At 41.6% G+C, this 19,271-nt stretch overlaps 1 protein-coding gene across 3 annotated transcripts in view; it reads left to right on the top strand.

Moving 5' to 3' along the window:
- prss12 (serine protease 12) overlaps window positions 1–19,271 on the top strand; it is a 145,273-nt gene that overhangs the window by 69,710 nt on the left and 56,292 nt on the right. For all 3 annotated transcript variants that reach the window (XM_048544727.2, XM_048544635.2, XM_048544808.2), the window contains exon 5: window positions 18,782–18,960. In XM_048544727.2, coding sequence (XP_048400684.1) covers window positions 18,782–18,960 — 179 coding nt within the window. The remainder of the gene's footprint in view (window positions 1–18,781; window positions 18,961–19,271) is intronic.

Below are 19,271 nucleotides of genomic sequence, written 5' to 3'. Positions count from 1 at the left end.
TTCTAACACATTGGTAGTGGCCCTACCTCTGAGTTAGAAGGCTCCAGATTCAGGTCCTGTCTAATCTAGAGCTGTAATAATGTCTCTGAGCAGCTTGATTTGGAAGATATTTAAAAGCCACTCTATTAAAGATACCTGAATGTGAACATGCAATTTTCTGAAGAAGGGTCCCGACCCAAAATGTCAACTTTCCTGCTCCTCTGATGCTCCTTGACCTGCTGTGTTCATCCAGTTTCACACTGTATTATCTCCGGCTCCACTGTCTGCAGTTCTTACTATTTCTGAGCAATTCCTTCCAATAGCTTTGAAAGTGCAAGTAATGTGTGTGGTATTGTGGTAAATGTCACTCTACAAAAGCTTAATTTTTAAAGTATGTTTTCTTTAACTAATAACTTGATCACCACAACTGGGACATCCACTGAAGTTAGGAAAAAGAAATTGAACCTCAATAAGATGCGTTGATGTTCCCTACCAGCTCATACACTTAGCTGTTTGCCCCTGTCACAACATAGGTTTTTCTACTTAGCAAGCAGCACATCTGTTATAATATTAATATGCTAACAAATCCAAGAAGGGGCTGAAGCTAAAGCCAGCTTTGCGTGCTTCTCTTAGTTTATACATCTGGGAAGAGCCAACAGAGACTTTGGAGTTCAGATTAAAGGAGCTTGTGGGACACATTTGGCACACAGGCAATATGTTGGATGCTTTTGCATTAACAGTTTAGCTCAGACCAGGAACTGAATTAATTACGAGGTTGAGTTGCATTAATTTGATTTTTATTTTCATGGGTTTGGAAAGTTGAAGTGTGAACAAATTGAGATATTTATAATTGCTAAAAATCTTTATTTTAGATGAAAAGAAACAATTTCCTCCTAAGAATCCAGAACAGAAAGCACAATCTGAAAATTAGAACAAAGTCATTCAGTAATTAAATCAAGAATCATTTTATCACACAAAGGCCTGGAAATCTTTATCCCAGAAAGATGCTGATGCTGTGTCATTTGACATTTTCAAGACCAAGAATAACAAACTTCTATTACATGAGAATATGATGAATGGAAGTTATAAGAGTTGAGGTACAAATGAACTGAGATCAAATTGAATGGTGCAACAAGCTTGAGGGTCTGAATGAACTACAGCATTCCCATGTTGCTATCATCAAACTTTGGATCTTCTCAATTCTTAGGTCCTCATTTTGTTAACCTGATGAATCTCTGAGCTGTTTTGTTCCTTTTAAAAAAGCAGGCCCTCTTTGCCATATTTAGCACATGTTGCAGACTGGCAGACATTAATGTAAAAGAAACTGGACTAACTTACATGCCGTTGAGGCCTTTCTGGTATCGACTTCCGCAGGAAGACATCTCCGATTACAATAACGTAGGTTTATTGCAGCTGCAATTCAAAGAAGACCATTTCTTAAACCCTTCACTATTGATGTGCCATTATGCACAATTTTACTTTTGATTACTCAGATATATCCAAGGGATCGGTTAAAGTGTGTTTGCTTCAATGCAAGGAGTATCAGGAATAAAAGTGATGAACTTAGAGCATGGATCAGTACCTGGTGCTATGATGTTGTGGCCATAACAGAGACATGGGTTTCTCATGGGCAGGAATGGTTGCTGGATGTTCCAGGGTTTAGAACATTTAAAAAGAATAGGGAGGGGGGAAAAAGAGGAGGGGGTGTAGCACTACTAATCAGAGAGGGTATCACAGCTACAGAAGCTTCCATTGTCGAGGAAGATCTGCCTACTGAGTCAGTATGGGTGGAAATTAGGAACAGCAAGGGAGCAGTCACCTCGTTAGGGGTTTACTACAGGCCCCCCAATAGCAGCAGGGAGATTGAAGAAAGCATAGGTCGGCAGATTTTGGAAAAGTGTGGACGCAGTAGGGTTGTTGTAATGGGTGACTTTAACTTTCCTAATATTGATTGGAACCTCCTTCGAGCAGAAGATTTGAATGGAGCTGTTTTTGTAAGGTGTGTTCAGGAGGGTTTCCTAACGCAGTACGTTGACAGGCCGACGAGGGGAGAGGCCATTCTAGACTTGGTGCTCGGAAACGAGCCGGGGCAGGTATCAGATCTTGTGGTGGGGGAGCATTTTGGTGATAGTGACCATAACTGCCTCACATTTTACATAGCTATGGAGAAGGAGAGGATTAGGCAGAATGGGAGGATATTTAATTGGGGAAGAGGAAACTATGATGCGATTAGACATGAGTTAGGAAGCATGGACTGGGAGCAGTTGTTCCATGGTAAGGGAACTATAGACATGTGGAGATGGTTTAAGGAACAGTTGTTGGGAGTGATGAGTAAATATGTCCCTCTGAGACAGGCAAGAAGGGGTAAGATTAAGGAACCTTGGATGATGAGAGCGGTGGAGCTTCTAGTGAAAAGGAAGAAGGTAGCTTACATAAGGTGGAGGAAGCTAGGGTCAAGTTCAGCTAGAGAGGATTACATGCAGGCAAGGAAGGAGCTCAAAAATGGTCTGAGGAGAGCCAGGAGGGGGCACGAGAAAGGCTTGGCAGAAGGAATCCGGGAAAACACAAAGGCATTTTACACTTACGTGAGGAATAAGAGAATGGTCAAAGAAAGAGTAGGGCCGATCAGGGATAGCATAGGGAACTTGTGTGTGGAGCCTGAGGAGGTAGGGGAAGCCCTAAATGAGTTTTTTGCTTCTGTCTTTACGAAAGAAACGAACTTTGTAGTGAATGAAACCTTTGAAGAGCAGGTGTGCATGCTGGAATGGATAGAGATAGACGAAGCTGATGTGCTGAAAATTTTGTCAAACATTAAGATTGACAAGTCGCCAGGCCCGGATCAGATTTGTCCTCGGCTGCTTTGGGAAGCGAGAAATGCAATTGCTTCGCCACTTGCGAAGATCTTTGCATCCTCGCTCTCCACTGGAGTCGTACCTGAGGACTGGAGAGAGGCAAATGTAATTCCTCTCTTCAAGAAAGGAAATAGGGAAATCCCCGGCAATTATAGACCGGTAAGTCTCACGTCTGTCGTCTGCAAGGTGTTAGAAAGGATTCTGAGGGATAAGATTTATGACCATCTGGAAGAGCATGGCTTGATCAAATACAGTCAACACGGCTTTGTGAGGGGTAGGTCATGCCTTACAAACCTTATCGAGTTTTTTGAGGATGTGACTAGAAAGGTTGATGAGGGTCGAGCTGTGGATGTGGTGTATATGGACTTCAGTAAGGCATTTGATAAGGTTCCCCATGGAAGGCTCATTCAGAAGGTCAGGAGGAATGGGATACAGGGGAACTTAGCTGCTTGGATACAGAATTGGCTGGCCAACAGAAGACAGCGAGTGGTAGTAGAAGGAAAATATTCTGCCTGGAAGTCAGTGGTGAGTGGGGTTCCACAGGGCTCTGTCCTTGGGCCTCTACTGTTTGTAATTTTTATTAATGACTTGGACGAGGGAATTGAAGGATGGGTCAGCAAGTTTGCAGACGACACAAAGGTCAGAGGTGTCGTTGACAGTGTAGAGGGCTGTTGTAGGCTGCAGCGGGACATTGACAGGATGCAGAGATGGGCTGAGAGGTGGCAGATGGAGTTCAACCTGGATAAATGCGAGGTGATGCATTTTGGAAGGTCGAATTTGAAAGCTGAGTACAGGATTAAGGATAGGATTCTTGGCAGCGTGGAGGAACAGAGGGATCTTGGTGTGCAGATACATAGATCCCTTAAAATGGCCACCCAAGTGGACAGGGTTGTTAAGAAAGCATATGGTGTTTTGGCTTTCATTAACAGGGGGATTGAGTTTAAGAGTCGTGAGATCTTGTTGCAGCTCTATAAAACTTTGGTTAGACCGCACTTGGAATACTGCATCCAGTTCTGGGCGCCCTATTATAGGAAAGATGTGGATGCTTTGGAGAGGGTTCAGAGGAGGTTTACCAGGATGCTGCCTGGACTGGAGGGCTTATCTTATGAAGAGAGGTTGACTGAGCTCGGTCTCTTTTCATTGGAGAAAAGGAGGAGGAGAGGTGACCTAATTGAGGTATACAAGATAATGAGAGGCATGGATAGAGTTGATAGCCAGAGACTATTTCCCAGGGCAGAAATGGCTAGCACGAGGGGTCATAGTTTTAAGCTGGTTGGTGGAAAGTATAGAGGGGATGTCAGAGGCAGGTTCTTTACGCAGAGAGTTGTGGGAGCATGGAATGCGTTGCCAGCAGCAGTTGTGGAAGCAAGGTCATTGGGGTCATTTAAGAGACTGCTGGACATGCATATGGTCACAGAAATTTGAGGCTGCATACATGAGGATCAATGGTCGGCACAACATTGTGGGCTGAAGGGCCTGTTCTGTGCTGTACTGTTCTATGTTCTATGTTCTATAATGCATCCATTACTTACAAAGGAATTTGCAATTTATTCATAATAGTACATTTCTTCGTTAAAATATTATCTTATGCACAATTTAATGATATCTTGATAGGATATCTTTTCCATATCATCTTGTTGCTTCAGTCATAGTCAATACAAAGATATCATATTAAGAACTTTCTGTCAATATGTTTTAAAAACTAGACTCAAGCCAGCAAATGAACAGCTGCTGGAACTCATGTGACTTTAGATATTTGATCTACAGACAGTACCAAGTCTCAGGTGAAAAAATGGACCTAGTTAAAAATGGACATTCAACAGCTATCAAAATAATTCTGACGTCCTTCTTTTAGGATAGCCCAACACAAAATGGCAATAGAATTTCAAGACTGCCTACCTACCTCCTTCATGCAGGACACAAGGGAAGGTCAAACCTCAACTTTTAGGGATAAAGTCAACAGATACTATTAACCTTTGATTGTTTTCTGATAGTTTTCCCCAGCCAAGCCAGGCTGGGAGAATCTCAAAGGTGATAACTCATAGCACAGATTGTTGCAACACAAACGCATTATTCGTACTTTGAAAAAGAACTTGAATCTAGAAAATAATTAGAACCGATGGAGATTTTTTTTTACAAAAATCATCAAACAGTTGCTTTCCTGTTAGAAGCTATCAAAACTAGCAATTCCACCAGACTTCGAGACCAGTTTTGTGATGTCAGGCAGCAAAGTATGTAATCTCTTCCAGTTTGAAATTCACCTGAGAACCTACCTCTTAAAAAAGTAGACAACAAGGAACCTTACAGCCTGCTGAGAATCCTTCCCTTTACCCTAATTTCAACAGTAAGTCAGCAAAACCAGGCAAGAAGTCAGGATAATAAAATGTGAGGCTGGATGAACACAGCAGGCCCAGCAGCATCTCAGGAGCACAAAAGCTGACGTTTCGGGCCTAGACCCTTCATCAGAGAGGGGGATGGGGTGAGGGTTCTGGAATAAATAGGGAGAGAGGGAGGCGGACCGAAGATGGAGAGAAAAGAAGATGGGTGGAGAGGAGAGTATAGGTGGGGAGGTAGGGAGGGGATAGGTCAGTCCAGGGAAGACGGACAGGTCAAGGAGGTGGGATGAGGATAGTAGGTAGATGGGGGTGCAGCTTGGGGTGGGAGGAAGGGATGGGTGAGAGGAAGAACAGGTTAGGGAAGCAGAGACAGGTTGGACTGGTTTTGGGATGCAGTGGGTGGAGGGGAAGAGCTGGGCTGTTTGTGTGGTGCAGTGGGGGGAGGGGACGAACTGGGCTGGTTTTGGGATGCGGTGGGGGAAGGGGAGATTTTGAAGCTGGTGAAGTCCACATTGATACCATTGGGCTGCAGGGTTCCCAAGCGGAATATGAGTTGCTGTTCCTGCAAACTTCGGGTGGCATCATTGTGGCACTGCAGGAGGCCCATGATGGACATGTCATCTAAAGAATGGGAGGAGGAGTGGAAATGGTTTGCGACTGGGAGGTGCAGTTGTTTATTGCGAACTGAGCGGAGGTGTTCTGCAAAGCGGTCCCCAAGCCTCCGCTTGGTTTCCCCAATGTAGAGGAAGCCACACCGGGTACAATGGATGCAGTATATCACATTGGGAGATGTGCAGGTGAACCTCTGCTTAATATGGAAAGTCATCTTGGGGCCTGGGATAGGGGTGAGGGAGGAGTTGTGGGGGCAAGTGTAGCATTTCCTGAGGTTGCAGGGGAAGGTGCTGGGTGTGGTGGGGTTGGAGGGCAGTGTGGAATGAACAAGGGAGTCATGGAGAGAGTGGTCTCTCCCGAAAGCAGACAGGGGTGGGGATGGAAAAATGTCTTGAGTGGTTGGGTCAGATTGTAGATGGCGGAAGTGTCGGAGGATGATGCGTTGTATCCAGAGGTTGGTGGGGTGGTGTGTGAGAACGAGGGGGATCCTCTTTGGGCGGTTGCGGCGGGGGCGGGGTGTGAGGGATGTGTTGCGGGAAATGCGGGAGACGCGGTCAAGGGCGTTTTCGACCACTGTGGGGGGAAGTTGCAGTCCTTGAAGAACTTGGACATCTGGGATGTGTGGGAGTGGAATGCCTCATCGTGGGAGCAAATGCGGCGGAGGTGGAGGAATTGAAAATAGGGGATGGAATTTTTGCAGGAGGGTGGGTTGGAGGAGGTGTATTCTAGGTAGCTGTAGGAGTCGGTGGGCTTGAAATGGACATCAGTTACAAGCTGGTTGCCTGAGATGGAGTCTGAGTGGTCCAGGAAGGTGAGGGATGTGCTGGAGATGGCCCAGGTGAACTGAAGGTTGGGGTGGATGGTGTTGGTGAAGTGGATGAACTGTTCGAGCTCCTCTCGGGAGCAAGAGGTGGCGCCGATACAGTCATCAATGTAACGGAGGAAGAGGTGGGGTTTGGGGCCTGTGTAGGTGCGGAAGACGGACTGTTCTACGTAACCTACAAAGAGGCAGGCATAGCTGGGGCCCATGCAGGTACCCATGGCCACCCCCTTAGTCTGTAGGAAGTGGGAGGAGTCAAAAGAGAAGTTGTTGAGGGTGACCTTTTGGGAAATTGTAGATTATAAACCAGAGACTAAGCAGACTGGGTTCAAACCATAATACCTTTAACTGAAACCAATTTTTGTGTGTGTGAGTGCATGTAAGATTGAATGGATAACATTGCACTATTTTCAGGGTAGGTGTGTGAGAATGAATAGCCGTCTTTATTTGAAACGTATAAAAAATTGCAGTTGGAACTATTTAATTGGGTCCAACAAGCAAAAAGTAAGAAATCACATGTCTCTTTTAATTCCAAAGCATATTGATCATGGGCAGAAAGATACATTCTGTCCATAATAGTTGCATTCCTTGACATTTACAGGTAAAGGAAAACTTGTCGGGGCTTGAGCAATATTAGCGGAGGTAATGCACTCAAAATTTGTCCCCAGAGTATCATAGGTTTTGGTGGTTTCAGAGCCTGGAGACTATATGAAAAATAGTATTGTATCAGCTCCCAATGACTTGTACCTCAGTGCACATTCATTGTCATTTAGAAAGGGCAATAGCAGCAGTATCCTGTGTGTATGCCAAATGTGTGCTGAGTGGGGAGTTTGTAATAGCAACCAGTGTTTAACACTGATGTGCTGTGTAAACTTCTACTCTGTACGTTGTATATTCTGTTAACACCATGACCAAAACATATCTTCAAAAGCACTGGCTAAACAAATCACCAAGTAATTTTTAAGTGACATAGTTTTGAATTTCTGCAGTTAGTGAAAGCACTGTATGGAGGTGCTCATAACAACTTGTTTCAGTCAGAAGTTAGTGGTGCTAGACCCTTGGAAGGAGTGGTGTGGATTTAAAGGTGGAAGGGAAATTTGTTCATTACCTTTGCAGCTACATGGCAGTGCCTCTCGACATGATGATTGAACAATGAAGAGAAATTATTCAGAGGCAGACGGCAGAGAGAACCCTCAACAAAAATCAGAGGCTCTTTAGGGAACACTTCTTCTTGTTCTACCTCAGCTAAGAGCAGAGGCTATGCTCCATCAAGCAGTTCGACACTGAACTGTGCCACCTCTTTGGACAAGACTGGAAGATTCAGAGTGGGGCAGAGATGGCACTGGCAGTGACATCTATCTCATTTTGTCCCTCAGTTTCGAGGTGCAAAGATCCTTCCAGTCTGTAGCCAGTGACATCACCAATTTTTCAGTTTGTTGTGAGTCACTGTTTCAGGAGGAACGATGGGGCCTTATACACAAGGAATAAGGGCATTGTTCCCGATTCTGGAAGGAAAGAGAAGCAGGAGGTGCAAGCGTGTGTTTTTGCTACGTTAATGGGACTCTTCATGGAGCAGGAAGTTATTGACCTACACTACGTGGCTACATTTCAGCACCTTCTCCTGAAAAGGCCTTATCCAAATTTAAATGCTAATGTTTCAACAGAGCCTGCAGTGCTGAATGAAAGGAAATGATGTTTATACCAAGCACTGTTTAAATAACTGGTGAAAATGTAACCAGAATGGTACAACTTGGGTCTTTTGCCTGTGCGGTCGGTGCTAATTATGCGGGCAAATAGAACCAAAGAATTCTGTTGAGAGCAAGTTAAATTTATTTAATATGTCATTGAAAGAGAAATAATCATGAGGGTTTCATAAATTTCAATAGCGTTTGGATTAAAGTTTGGATAACGATGAGAGGTCTTGGCAAAAATAATGAAAAAGAATGTTGGAGAAACACAGCATCTGTGAAGATAGAAGAATCATCGTATGGGACTTGGAACATGAACTTTGTTTCTCCCTTCACAGATGCTGTCAGACCTGTTGAGTTTCCCCAGCAACTTCTGTTTTTATTTCACGCATCTGCAGTACTTTCATTTTATTGGAGCATTTGGAAGTTTAGAGGGAGAGAAAGGAAAACGAAGTAACAAGTGAAAGGGAAACACATTATGGAAGTGTGGCACATCATGCAATCATAGGAAAGAAATAAGACAGACTCTAGTCCTTTGAGGTGGTGAATTGATCTACGTGAGGTGGATATGATTTATATTGCATTTTAGGGCATCCATGCCAGAGAGTAAAGAATGTACATCTGTAACAACTGTGAAGTAAAAGTTGAATTGACTTTCACAGCCATTGGAGTGGGTGAACTCTGTTTATACTTCAAATCTGTTGAATTCCTCATTTAAAATAGATGGTATTGCCCAACCCCCACCACCAGCACCCCGAGTTTGAAAAGCCCAGGGAAATGCAGCTTTGTTAGCCAAGATCCCCAAAGGAAACCTTTGCCTTTTACTTCATATTGAATGGTTAAACCAAGATTGGAAAACTACATTAAAAAGGTACTTACATTTATTCACAAATTTGGATCTAAATACCCTTTAACAATTTATATTTTTATAGTCTCCTCCATTTGTTGCCTAATACTCTGATCATGTAGTTTCTCTATAGTGGGAAACAGGCCATTCAGACCAACAAGTCCACACCTACTGTCTGAAGAGCATCCCACCCAGACTCACCCCCCACCCTATCCCTGTAACTCTGTATTCCCCATGGCTAATCTACCTAACCTCCACAGCCCTGGAGACTCTGGGCAATTTAACATGGCCAATCTAAGTAACCTGTACACCTTTGGACTGTGGGAGGAAACCAGAGCACCCAGCAGAAACCCACGCAGACACAGGGAGAATATGCAAACTCCACACAGACAGTCACCCAATGCCAGAATTGAACTTGGGTCCCTGGTGCTGTGAGATAACAGTGCTAACCACTGAACCACCGTGCTGCACAGTTTGCATAGTTAATCTTATTAATTTTAACAAATGTAAGTTGTGAAAATTAGGAGGACATCTGTAATCCATCCTTCAGCTAATGAACCAAAGAAGTTTTCCTTTCTCTCTGCTGGGAGTTATCTGTTGAAAATCAAATGGCAAAACTGATCTCTGCCATTACACCCTTCATTTTGATCTGAATGTCCCTCACTAAAGGTATGATAGAGTCAGTATTTAACTAAAACTGCAGTTCTCGTTATTCATGCTCTGTAATGTTGTAAAAGTATGTTCAAACAGTTTCATTCTGACGAAGAAGCATATGTAAGAATTGTGGATTGTAAGACAATGAAAACATTTCCATTTACATTGCAATGATAATAGCTCAGTATAGGGTCTGGCCCAATTTTCTTGCTTCACAGCTATATCCTTTAATATCTTACATCTTTAAGTGTTTAAGAAACTTCCTCAACTGTGATAAATAATTCAGTTTCAATAGCTACTTGTGGTTACACATTTTGCATTCTACTCAACTGTTCTGGGGTCGAGTGTTCTCCTAACATCCCATTTCCAGCTTTTGGGTATTAACCCAAGCTTACATTCCTAAGAGATATTCACTAGTCAGAGGAAATAATCTTACACTATTTATTCTCTCAAATCTTTCCACATTCCTATTCAATCCCCACAAACCTTCTCTGCTCCAGTGCTGACAGGCCTGGATTTTCAATTTTCTCTGCTTAACCATACACTGTCAACATGGTGTCATTTAATAAAAATTCAGTTTGTAACTTTCTCATGCCTTTAATACTGTATCCATAGCAGTGTTTCTTACATTTCACACAGTACACCAGTCTTAACAATGAGCTTCTAAGTCCACTTTGTCATAAAAACCAGGTTTTATTCATCTGTCTCCTGCTCCTAATAGGCCCACTGCTCCAAAGTTTCAAATTTATCTTCATGTTTAAATCCCAGCATTGTTCTGTTCCTCTGCCTTTAACATCCTAAGCAGTCCAGAACCCCTTCAAACAATCCGTTTCACTCATTTTAACTCATTGTAGATAGCTCAGCCTCTCTCCCATTCTTCAGATCATTGTGGCCATCTCTTCAGCCCACAGACCCTACTCTTCAGAACATCACCTTTGAACACGTTTGCTCTGCCACCTTCCTCATTATAGAAACCTACCTCGTTGTCCATCTTTCACCTTTCTTTATTCAGCAGCAACTTAGTGAAGCTCTGGGGATTTTGCTTTCTGTGTAAAAGGTGCAAAATGAATGCAGATTTTTGTAGTTGAATCCTTGTTCAAACAATAATTGTATAAAAATGTTTTGATTTACACAGAACTTTGATATTTGGAGAAAACAATTGGATAAGGCTGGGGACAGGTAGTGTGATCATAGTGCATGATTAAGCCTTGCTTGAAAGATGGAACAAACAAATTTTCTGCTTCCTGCTCATTCAGATGATTACAACATGCAGGCAGTATTAAGCACTGTATTGAGTGCCTGTAAGCCTGAGTTAACAGATTGCTGTGATGAATTCAAGCTCATGTTTTATTAAAAGGGCAGCCTTTTAGAGGGAAGTGCATTTTCGATGGAGAAGGTGATGGAATGCATTGCCCAGGTGACTTTAACTTGGAAATATAGGAATTTGACAGCTTGACATAAAGCAGATTTCATTGTTCTTTAACACAACATTGGAAGCTTTGATGCTGGTGGTGAATAGAAGGGGAGATGTTCGTTACCCACTGGAGACTAGGTAGATCTCCAAATACACTCAGGCAAGACAATAGGAGGTTAATTCCAGGAGTGTAATCCTGAGCATCAGGATATGGTACTGTGGACCCAACCAAACCCCTTCAAAATATATTAGAAGGGAATCTAGACCCCAACTTTTTCTTGCTTCAAAGGTAAGTGTAAGGTGTTACGTTCCAGATGCAATTCAATTGATCAAACTACTCTACTTTAGTTTTAAGCTACAGTTAATTTACTGACAAAATACATACAAAAGGAAATAATTTTCTTGACAACATAGAAATGCTTATAAAGTGCTACTAATTAACTGCTCAACCATAGTAATATCCAATAAACATGCCCTTGGCAAAGGCAAATTCAGGAAAATAGATTGTCTCACATGCAATTCTAGCAGCAGGAAGAGAACCTAAGCTTTGAGCTGTAACAGAGAGGACAAATGTCTACCTAGCAAATGGAATTGTTTGCAGTTGCAGTCCATATATCTGCATTTTGCAAAAGTGTGCAATTAGTGACATTCTGCACCCATCATGAAGCCTGCTATCTTGGTAAAGCCACAAGCATGTTGTTCCCGAGATAGTAGAAACTGCCAATGCTGGAGAATCTGAGATAACAAGGTGTAGAGCTGGATGAACACAACAGGCCAAGCAACATCAGAGGAGCAGGAAGGCTGATGTTTCAGGCCTAGACCCTTCTTCAGAAAAGCTCCCACTTCTCTTTGGAAAGTGATCATCCAATATATACCTCTCTCCTGCTAGATCATCGAGGTCACTTCTGGAGCAGTTGAGATGTTAAGGATTTCACCTGCTCCAGCCTAGAAGGATTGTGACACAAACAAGCGGATGGTCACAGTATGTCGATCTGCAAAAGCTGACAGTGTTCAGTCAATTCATCTTTCATAAAATAGTGACATCTCACGTCATTTCTCAGTAGGGTTGAGGCAAGAGAATTATTTCTCTAAGGCCTTGGGTAGATATAGCCTTGTACTAATAGCTATTAAGCTTGTCCTTCCCTCCTGTCTTTGAGCACCATATTCTCCTATATTGGCTGTGCTCAATTTTACTGTTGAATTTGCAGATAGTCCAGATGGCTCTACAACACTCATAACTGGAAACAAGTGTTCTGAGCTGTAGCCTTGAAGTGAAAGCAAAGTTGTTCATCATGCACATCACTCCCTATAGACCTCACCAATTTTAAGTAGCAGTCTAATCACCAAACATTTCAACTGATCTTGTAGCAGCCAGGAGAAATCAATAAGCAAGTAATCAAAACATAATTGATAATACCTTTAAATAGCACAAAGGTCAGGGGTCCTTCATGCTATTGAACGTGTGTACTGTTACATGAGATGAGAAGATTGGCTGAAATGTAATGGTCAAAAAAAAAGCACAAAGGAATTAAGTCAGTATAACACACTGGTTGACACCATGATCTACCAAATCTGTAAAGATTCTGGCAGCTCCCCAACAACCTCACCAACCTGGCAACACCATGATTGCAGCTGAATGAACCCAAAAGGGCACATACAGTGCTGAAGCTATGGGCTCATTGGAGGCTCAGTGACTTGACCCAACCTGGTCTGATATGGATCAATTTGCTTTGAGAATATTGGTTGTGATTCATTAATCTATGTCTAATAATGGTCTTTGTAGGGAAACATTTTGTTCCCCTTTTTAATGAATGTGGCCAATTTTGAGTCTGTTGACTGCCGAGGCTTTAACTTGTAGGTTTTCTCAACAGTTCTCTCTGCCACTGCTACCTCTTGAAAGCTACTCCATAAACCCCATTCCTTTTACCAAACTTTTTGCTGTTGTCCTATAATTTCTTTACCTGGCTCAACTTCAGATTCTATCAGCTGTAGCTCCTGGTAAGTATCTTGAGGCATTTGTTTTTATGACAAACACTATGTAAATACATTCATTTAAATTAAAGAGTTTAAATGACCAGTTTCACTTGTAGTAGGAAAATAGCATCATTTTCTACACACTTTTATTTATTTGACAATAAATGTGTTTAATTTTCATTGATGCAGTTTGATTTGATTTGATTTATTGTCATGACATGTACCTAAGTACAGTGACAGGTTTTGTATTGTGAGCAGTACAGGCAGATCATAGCAAACAAGGACATTCAGATCATAGGGTGCTTAGACAGAGCGAGGCATACAAAGTTACTGTTGTACAGGAGGTGCACAAAGCAAGATCGACCATTAGCAAGATCTTGTTGTTTGAAGTTAGAGAGGTTACAGCAGTTATGAAATGTTGTTCAGTGAAAGACGACCAGAAGGCGTAATACAGGAACTTTCTGTTCTGTCTATGCATCTACTGCCTACTTGATGGTCCTTGTTCCCATGTTTGCTATTCCTTGGGACAATGTATAAATTGTCTTGGGGAGTTTGTTCAAACGTTGAATGCAGCAGCAGACACTTCTGAATTATTAACTCAGAGATTTGTGAATTCAGCTCCCAGCTGTGACTAATTTGAAACTGACCTTGTTTCTGTGTTGAATTTTAGCAATTCTCAGCTGATCTGTTAAAAGGAGTGCTACACACTGGAGCAGTAGTTGGTTCTGTCTTTGGGGACAGGGTGGGGGATGTTGAAGGATATTCTCAGAGGCCTGCCTTACTGAACCACATCATGTGAATAATCAAGTGGATCATGAATGGTGCCTGTGAATTATAAATTCAGCTTTAGCAATAGGAGGCCATGTGTGCAGCAGGGTGAGATACAGAGCTGTCTTTTCAACCACTTGCCCCTAAAGTTCAAGATTAGTGCATCTGGAGGTAAGAATAGTTCACAGTTCAGTCAGTTCCTAATGAACGAAATAACCAGCCTTCACATACAGCACTAATGTTTAACGATGCAAATGAATAGAAAAATGTTTGTTACTGATTTTTTTTTAAACCATACACACACACACATATAAATATCATTGAAGTAATGGTATAATTCTGATTCCGTTGTGTCAGCTGAATACTTTAACAGAACAGGCAATGGCAGTGAATTGCACTCAGGAAAATAAGGGTTTTATCTTCTAACTTTTCCATCTGTTCGGAATGGAAGTTAATGTTTCTTGGGAAAAATATTTCCTTAAAGGAAAAAACGTAGCTGTACATCTGAGTACTCCCCAAGGACGGTCTTTTCTTTAAATTTAACATTATAAAAAGTATCAGGTTTCACAGGAAATTCCAGCCTTAAGTTTGTAATACAGCATTTTATCAATTTCCTTTTGAGAATTCACGTATACATTTTGACTGGAGATTCAATGGGGCAGATTTTGACTCTGTGATAGTGTACAAAAGGTGATAGCAAATCTTTTTATTTGTTTAATTGATAATGTCCCAGCTAATTGTTTTTCCCATTTTGAAAACAATTTCCAGTTCATATATTTTGGAAAGTGATACTAAGTGCCTCTGCAATCTCTTGCTCACTTCCCTCCAGTATTCTAGGACCAGTACCACGTATGCTTGGTGATATTTCAGGAGGTGTAAACGGGGAATGTGTACAAATCTGGACGGAAATAAATCCCTTCCCTATCCAACTACTGAGGTATAAGTCATAAATACCCATATCACAGGCTTAGGAACCTTTTTTTCATTTTTCAGACTCCACCATCATAGTTAACTCCATTTACTGACGGGAAAGGGCTCATAGTGCACCGTAGACTAGCAGGAACTATCACACTGAGAACAGGTTTAGAGCAAGTGGTCTTATCAGAAAGATTTGATACTTCTGAAGGATTCTTTCCTTATTTTCATCCTGTCTATTCTGACAGTAGTGGGCTTCCTCTTACTGGTAGGAATCCTGCCAAAAGCCTGTTTTACACATGATAAAAAGTAACTCCCTTCAACAAAAAATGGGCAGGACTTTAGACACCAAATCGTCTGTTCAGAAGATAAATGATGTACAAATCTTCATTCAAAAAGGATCTGAGTGCTATTGCCAAGACGTTTTGTCTCAATCACATGGAGCACCGGATACAATGGCACCTGGAGTAGCTTATGCAGTTCTTTTCCCCTTGACTAAGGACGGATATGCTTGCTAAAGAGGGAGAGCAGCAGACGGCTTCCTGGGATAGTGAGGCTTTCTTCAGAAGAAATGTTGAGGTTCTGGTGTTTAAAAGAATGAGTGGCAACCTCATAGAATTTATTAAATTCTTAAAAGGGGAAGGTAAAGTTGCTGCAGTCCTACTGGAATATGGGGCTGCACTCTTATTAGAGAGAAACAACATGTGGTGATTTATCCTGCAGGTTATCATGCCTCAGGTGAGGGGAGAGGCTGAGAAGGAGAATCCTTCATAGGAGCCTGAGCCTGTACCGGGATTGAATGCACGATATTGGTGTCACTCTGCCTTGCGAACCTGCTGTCTGTTCATGGGATGTGGATGTTGCTGGTTGGGCCAGTATTTGTTGCAACTTGAACTGACTAGCTTGCTAGGGCCTGTTAAGATCCTGCTTTTGCGCCTGGTGTTGAATGTAGGTCAGACCAGGTAAGGATAGTGTACTTCCTTCCCTAAAGGATATCTGTGAACGAGATGGGCTTTTGCAACAATCCGTAGTGGTTATATAGTCGCTGTTGTGCTAGCTTTTAATTCCTACTTTTCATTGATTCATATGTCACCAGCTACCATGGTTAGATTTGAACCACTGTCCCAGACCAATAGATTGGGTCTCTGGATTACTAGTCCAGTGATAATACGGTTATGCCACAGCTTCCTCGAAACAGTGTCACAGGATTCTCGCTGGGCAGTGGCAAGTTTTCAGTTGATGGTGATTAACGGTCTTTTAAGAATGGTGTCTGCAACAGGAATGTTGTTCGATTCCAGGATATTTGATCAATTACGAGTTTTTCCAGGAAAGGTGTGTGGTACAATGGGCTGGAAATCAGATGAAATGCATGCTCTTGGGCAAAAATAGCAATTCATGCAATAGGTTTGGCTAGATTCAGCAAGAAAACCCACTCTGTCTCATGACAAGAATCTTTCATATCGACTCAATGCATTAAGTCAAAAGTCACTGAGTCAATAAACAGTAAGATTTAGCTAAACATGTTTTGGAGTTATAAAATTACATACTGAGACAAATTTATATCAGTTTGAAACAACTTGAGGGTTAATTAGGTTTGGATGCCAGTTCAGTTTGCAACTCTTCTAAATGTGTGTTGTGCAGAATTATAGGTTTACAGTGGGTGAGAGTTATTGAAGTTATTAAGAGTAATAGGAGGTCTTGCAGCACATTCATAGTAACCCTATTTTTGAGCCACAAGCTCCCTGTTCAAGGCCTGTTTTGGGACCTGGTGGCTTTAAAAAGTGTGTTTATTACACAGCGAAGCAAGATTGAGCATCCACTTGAAAAACCTGGAGGAAAAGTTCTAGGTCAGGCAAGTGATAGAAAGAAAATTGGAGTCTCTACATCATCATTCATAGCTACAACATATATTTAAAAGGGTATGTTACCCCAGCCACTCAGACTCCTTTGGTGGGGTAGGGGAGGGGGTGACTGTGCAGTTGAGTAGATGGCTGACATCGCCATCTTGATGCCAAAAGCAAAGGGTTGGTTTTACCGTTTTAACTCTGGTGGATTTGGGGTCTGCCCCCTTGCCCATCCTGTGGTAGAGGCTGTGGCACTGTGGCCCTGCCTTAGACAGAGAGCCAAAGCAGAAGTTATAATTGATATGATTTGATTGGATTTGGTTTGATTTGATTTATTGTTGGCATGTGTACCAAGATACAGTGAGAAGTATTGTTTTGAGTGTTATCCAGACAAATCATACCTTACTTAAGTATATATCAGGGTAATAGAATAAAATACAGAATATAGTGTTGCAGCTACCGAGATTGTATAAAGAAAGGTCAACTCTATTATATGAAAGGTCTGTTTGTAAGTCTGATATTTGTGGGGAAGAAGCTGTTCTTGAAGGGTCAAACAATCTCTGGAGTCATAAAACACTTAAAGCCAAATACTCAAATATGTTAAAAAGCAAAATACTTCCAATAGTGAAAAACAATCAAGAAACAAATACTCAGCAGATGTGGCAGCATCGGTGGAGGAAGAAACAGAATGAGTATTGTCAGGTCCATGACTTTTCATCAGAATGCTGATCCCAGAGATGAAATGTTGAACTTTTGTCCTCTGTCCATTGATACTGTCAGACCCACTCAAACAATTGTTATTTTATTTCATAATGCTCTCTGAATCTCGCTGATGTATTACTATCTAAGAATACTCCACTGTCTAATGCTGCATAATTCTAGTGTTGTCTAGTGGATGAATAATCATCTATTTCCAATGAAAGCCCTTTCATTTAGACAGGTAATTTTGCGATGGAAAACAACATGAATTAATATTGATACAGCAGAATCAGTTCCTAATACGGTTTTGAACATGGATTGTAAAATCTAATAATACCCAGTGCTGATTTCAATAATGCCACATGATAACAGCAGTGAGTCTACACAATAGTTTGTATCATTTATAGACCCGTCAGACCTAAACATAAGATATTATTTTTCTGCAGGTGCCATAATATTTTATGACATGATATTTCCAATTTTTAATATAATTATTTTCCTGAATTTCTTACACTAAAATTCCATGAAATTCCCAGGTGTTCTCTCAGATTCCTACATTAACTGCAGGGATGTCTTCAAAAATAATGTATATAGCACTGTGATGAAGGGTCTAGGCCCGAAACGTCAGCTTTTGTGCTCCTGAGATGCTGCTTGGCCTGCTGTGTTCATCCAGCCTCACATTTTATTATATAGCACTGTCACTGCTTTTGATCTGAAGGCTGCTGGCGACTACTGGTGGGAGATCCTGGAGCGATGGTAAAACTCTATGAGCCCTTCAATGGCACAGAACCCTTTCTAACTGAGAGGAGAAGCAGATAACCCTTTGGGGTGATAGGCGATAACCTGGCGATAGGTTTTCGCTAATTGTACTCTGTAAGTCAGTTCAAAGGGAAGCCCAATGTGAATGTCCAGCCTTTTAATCTTTTATCAATGTAGATAGTGAAGTTTGTGGCATTTGTTTATCCCAAACTATTCGCAGCATATCTGAGATCAAGGGCTTCCAATCAGCCATGCAAAAACAGCACAAGACATTGAATCTCCATCAGTATTGTCTATAATACAATACGTGGCACAATTTCAAATCTTTGCATTTGACCACAATCTTTGAGCCTCAGATGCATTTTTTTTGTTTGGAACAGCTCCTTGATGTCCTCAGTACTTCATCACTGTCTCAGTTTGCACCAATTCTACACCCAAAATGGATCACAGTCTTTAGCTTTTAATTAACAGCTGTATGATTAGAGTGGAGACCAGCAGAAGTTGGTCCATGACTGTAATGTTCTGTTGTCCCTCAGGGTAACTGGTAGCAGATAAAACTAATAGCGAAACACAGCATGGGTTTTAAATGCTTATTTGCCATTTTTTCCTCCACTCCACAGTAGTTCAGCCAAGGCACAACCACTGGCCTATTTTGGAGAAGGTTCTGGTCCGATATTACTGGATGATGTGCAGTGCACAGGGAATGAACTATCTATAGATCAGTGTCCCAAGAGCTTGTGGGGTGACCACAACTGTGGGCACAAGGAAGATGCAGGTGTTTCCTGCAATCCTCTCAAAAGTAAGTACGGAAGATCAAACAATTTTTACCTTCATTAATTGTAGTAAGTGTATATCGAAGTGAAGAGGTACGGCATTGTACAGCAGTTTAAAGCTTCATTTCAATTAATAAATTATAACTTTTTTGGCATAGATTAAAGAACAAAATCAATACTTATGGTACAATAATAACGTTTTAATGGTAATCAGGGAAAATTGTGCCTCAGCATCCTACAGATTTTTCCTTGATTTCTGCACATTAAGACTGAAACAAGTTTGGAAGATTGAAGAATGATGTTTTATAAACTCGGTTTTATTCCTGTATTTTGCACT

This window comes from Stegostoma tigrinum, chromosome 1, assembly GCF_030684315.1.
Source record: "Stegostoma tigrinum isolate sSteTig4 chromosome 1, sSteTig4.hap1, whole genome shotgun sequence".
NCBI classification, from domain to species: domain Eukaryota; kingdom Metazoa; phylum Chordata; class Chondrichthyes; order Orectolobiformes; family Stegostomatidae; genus Stegostoma; species Stegostoma tigrinum.
The sequence above is the reverse complement of the archived record's forward strand: the minus strand, read 5'-3'. Positions and strand labels throughout refer to the sequence as shown.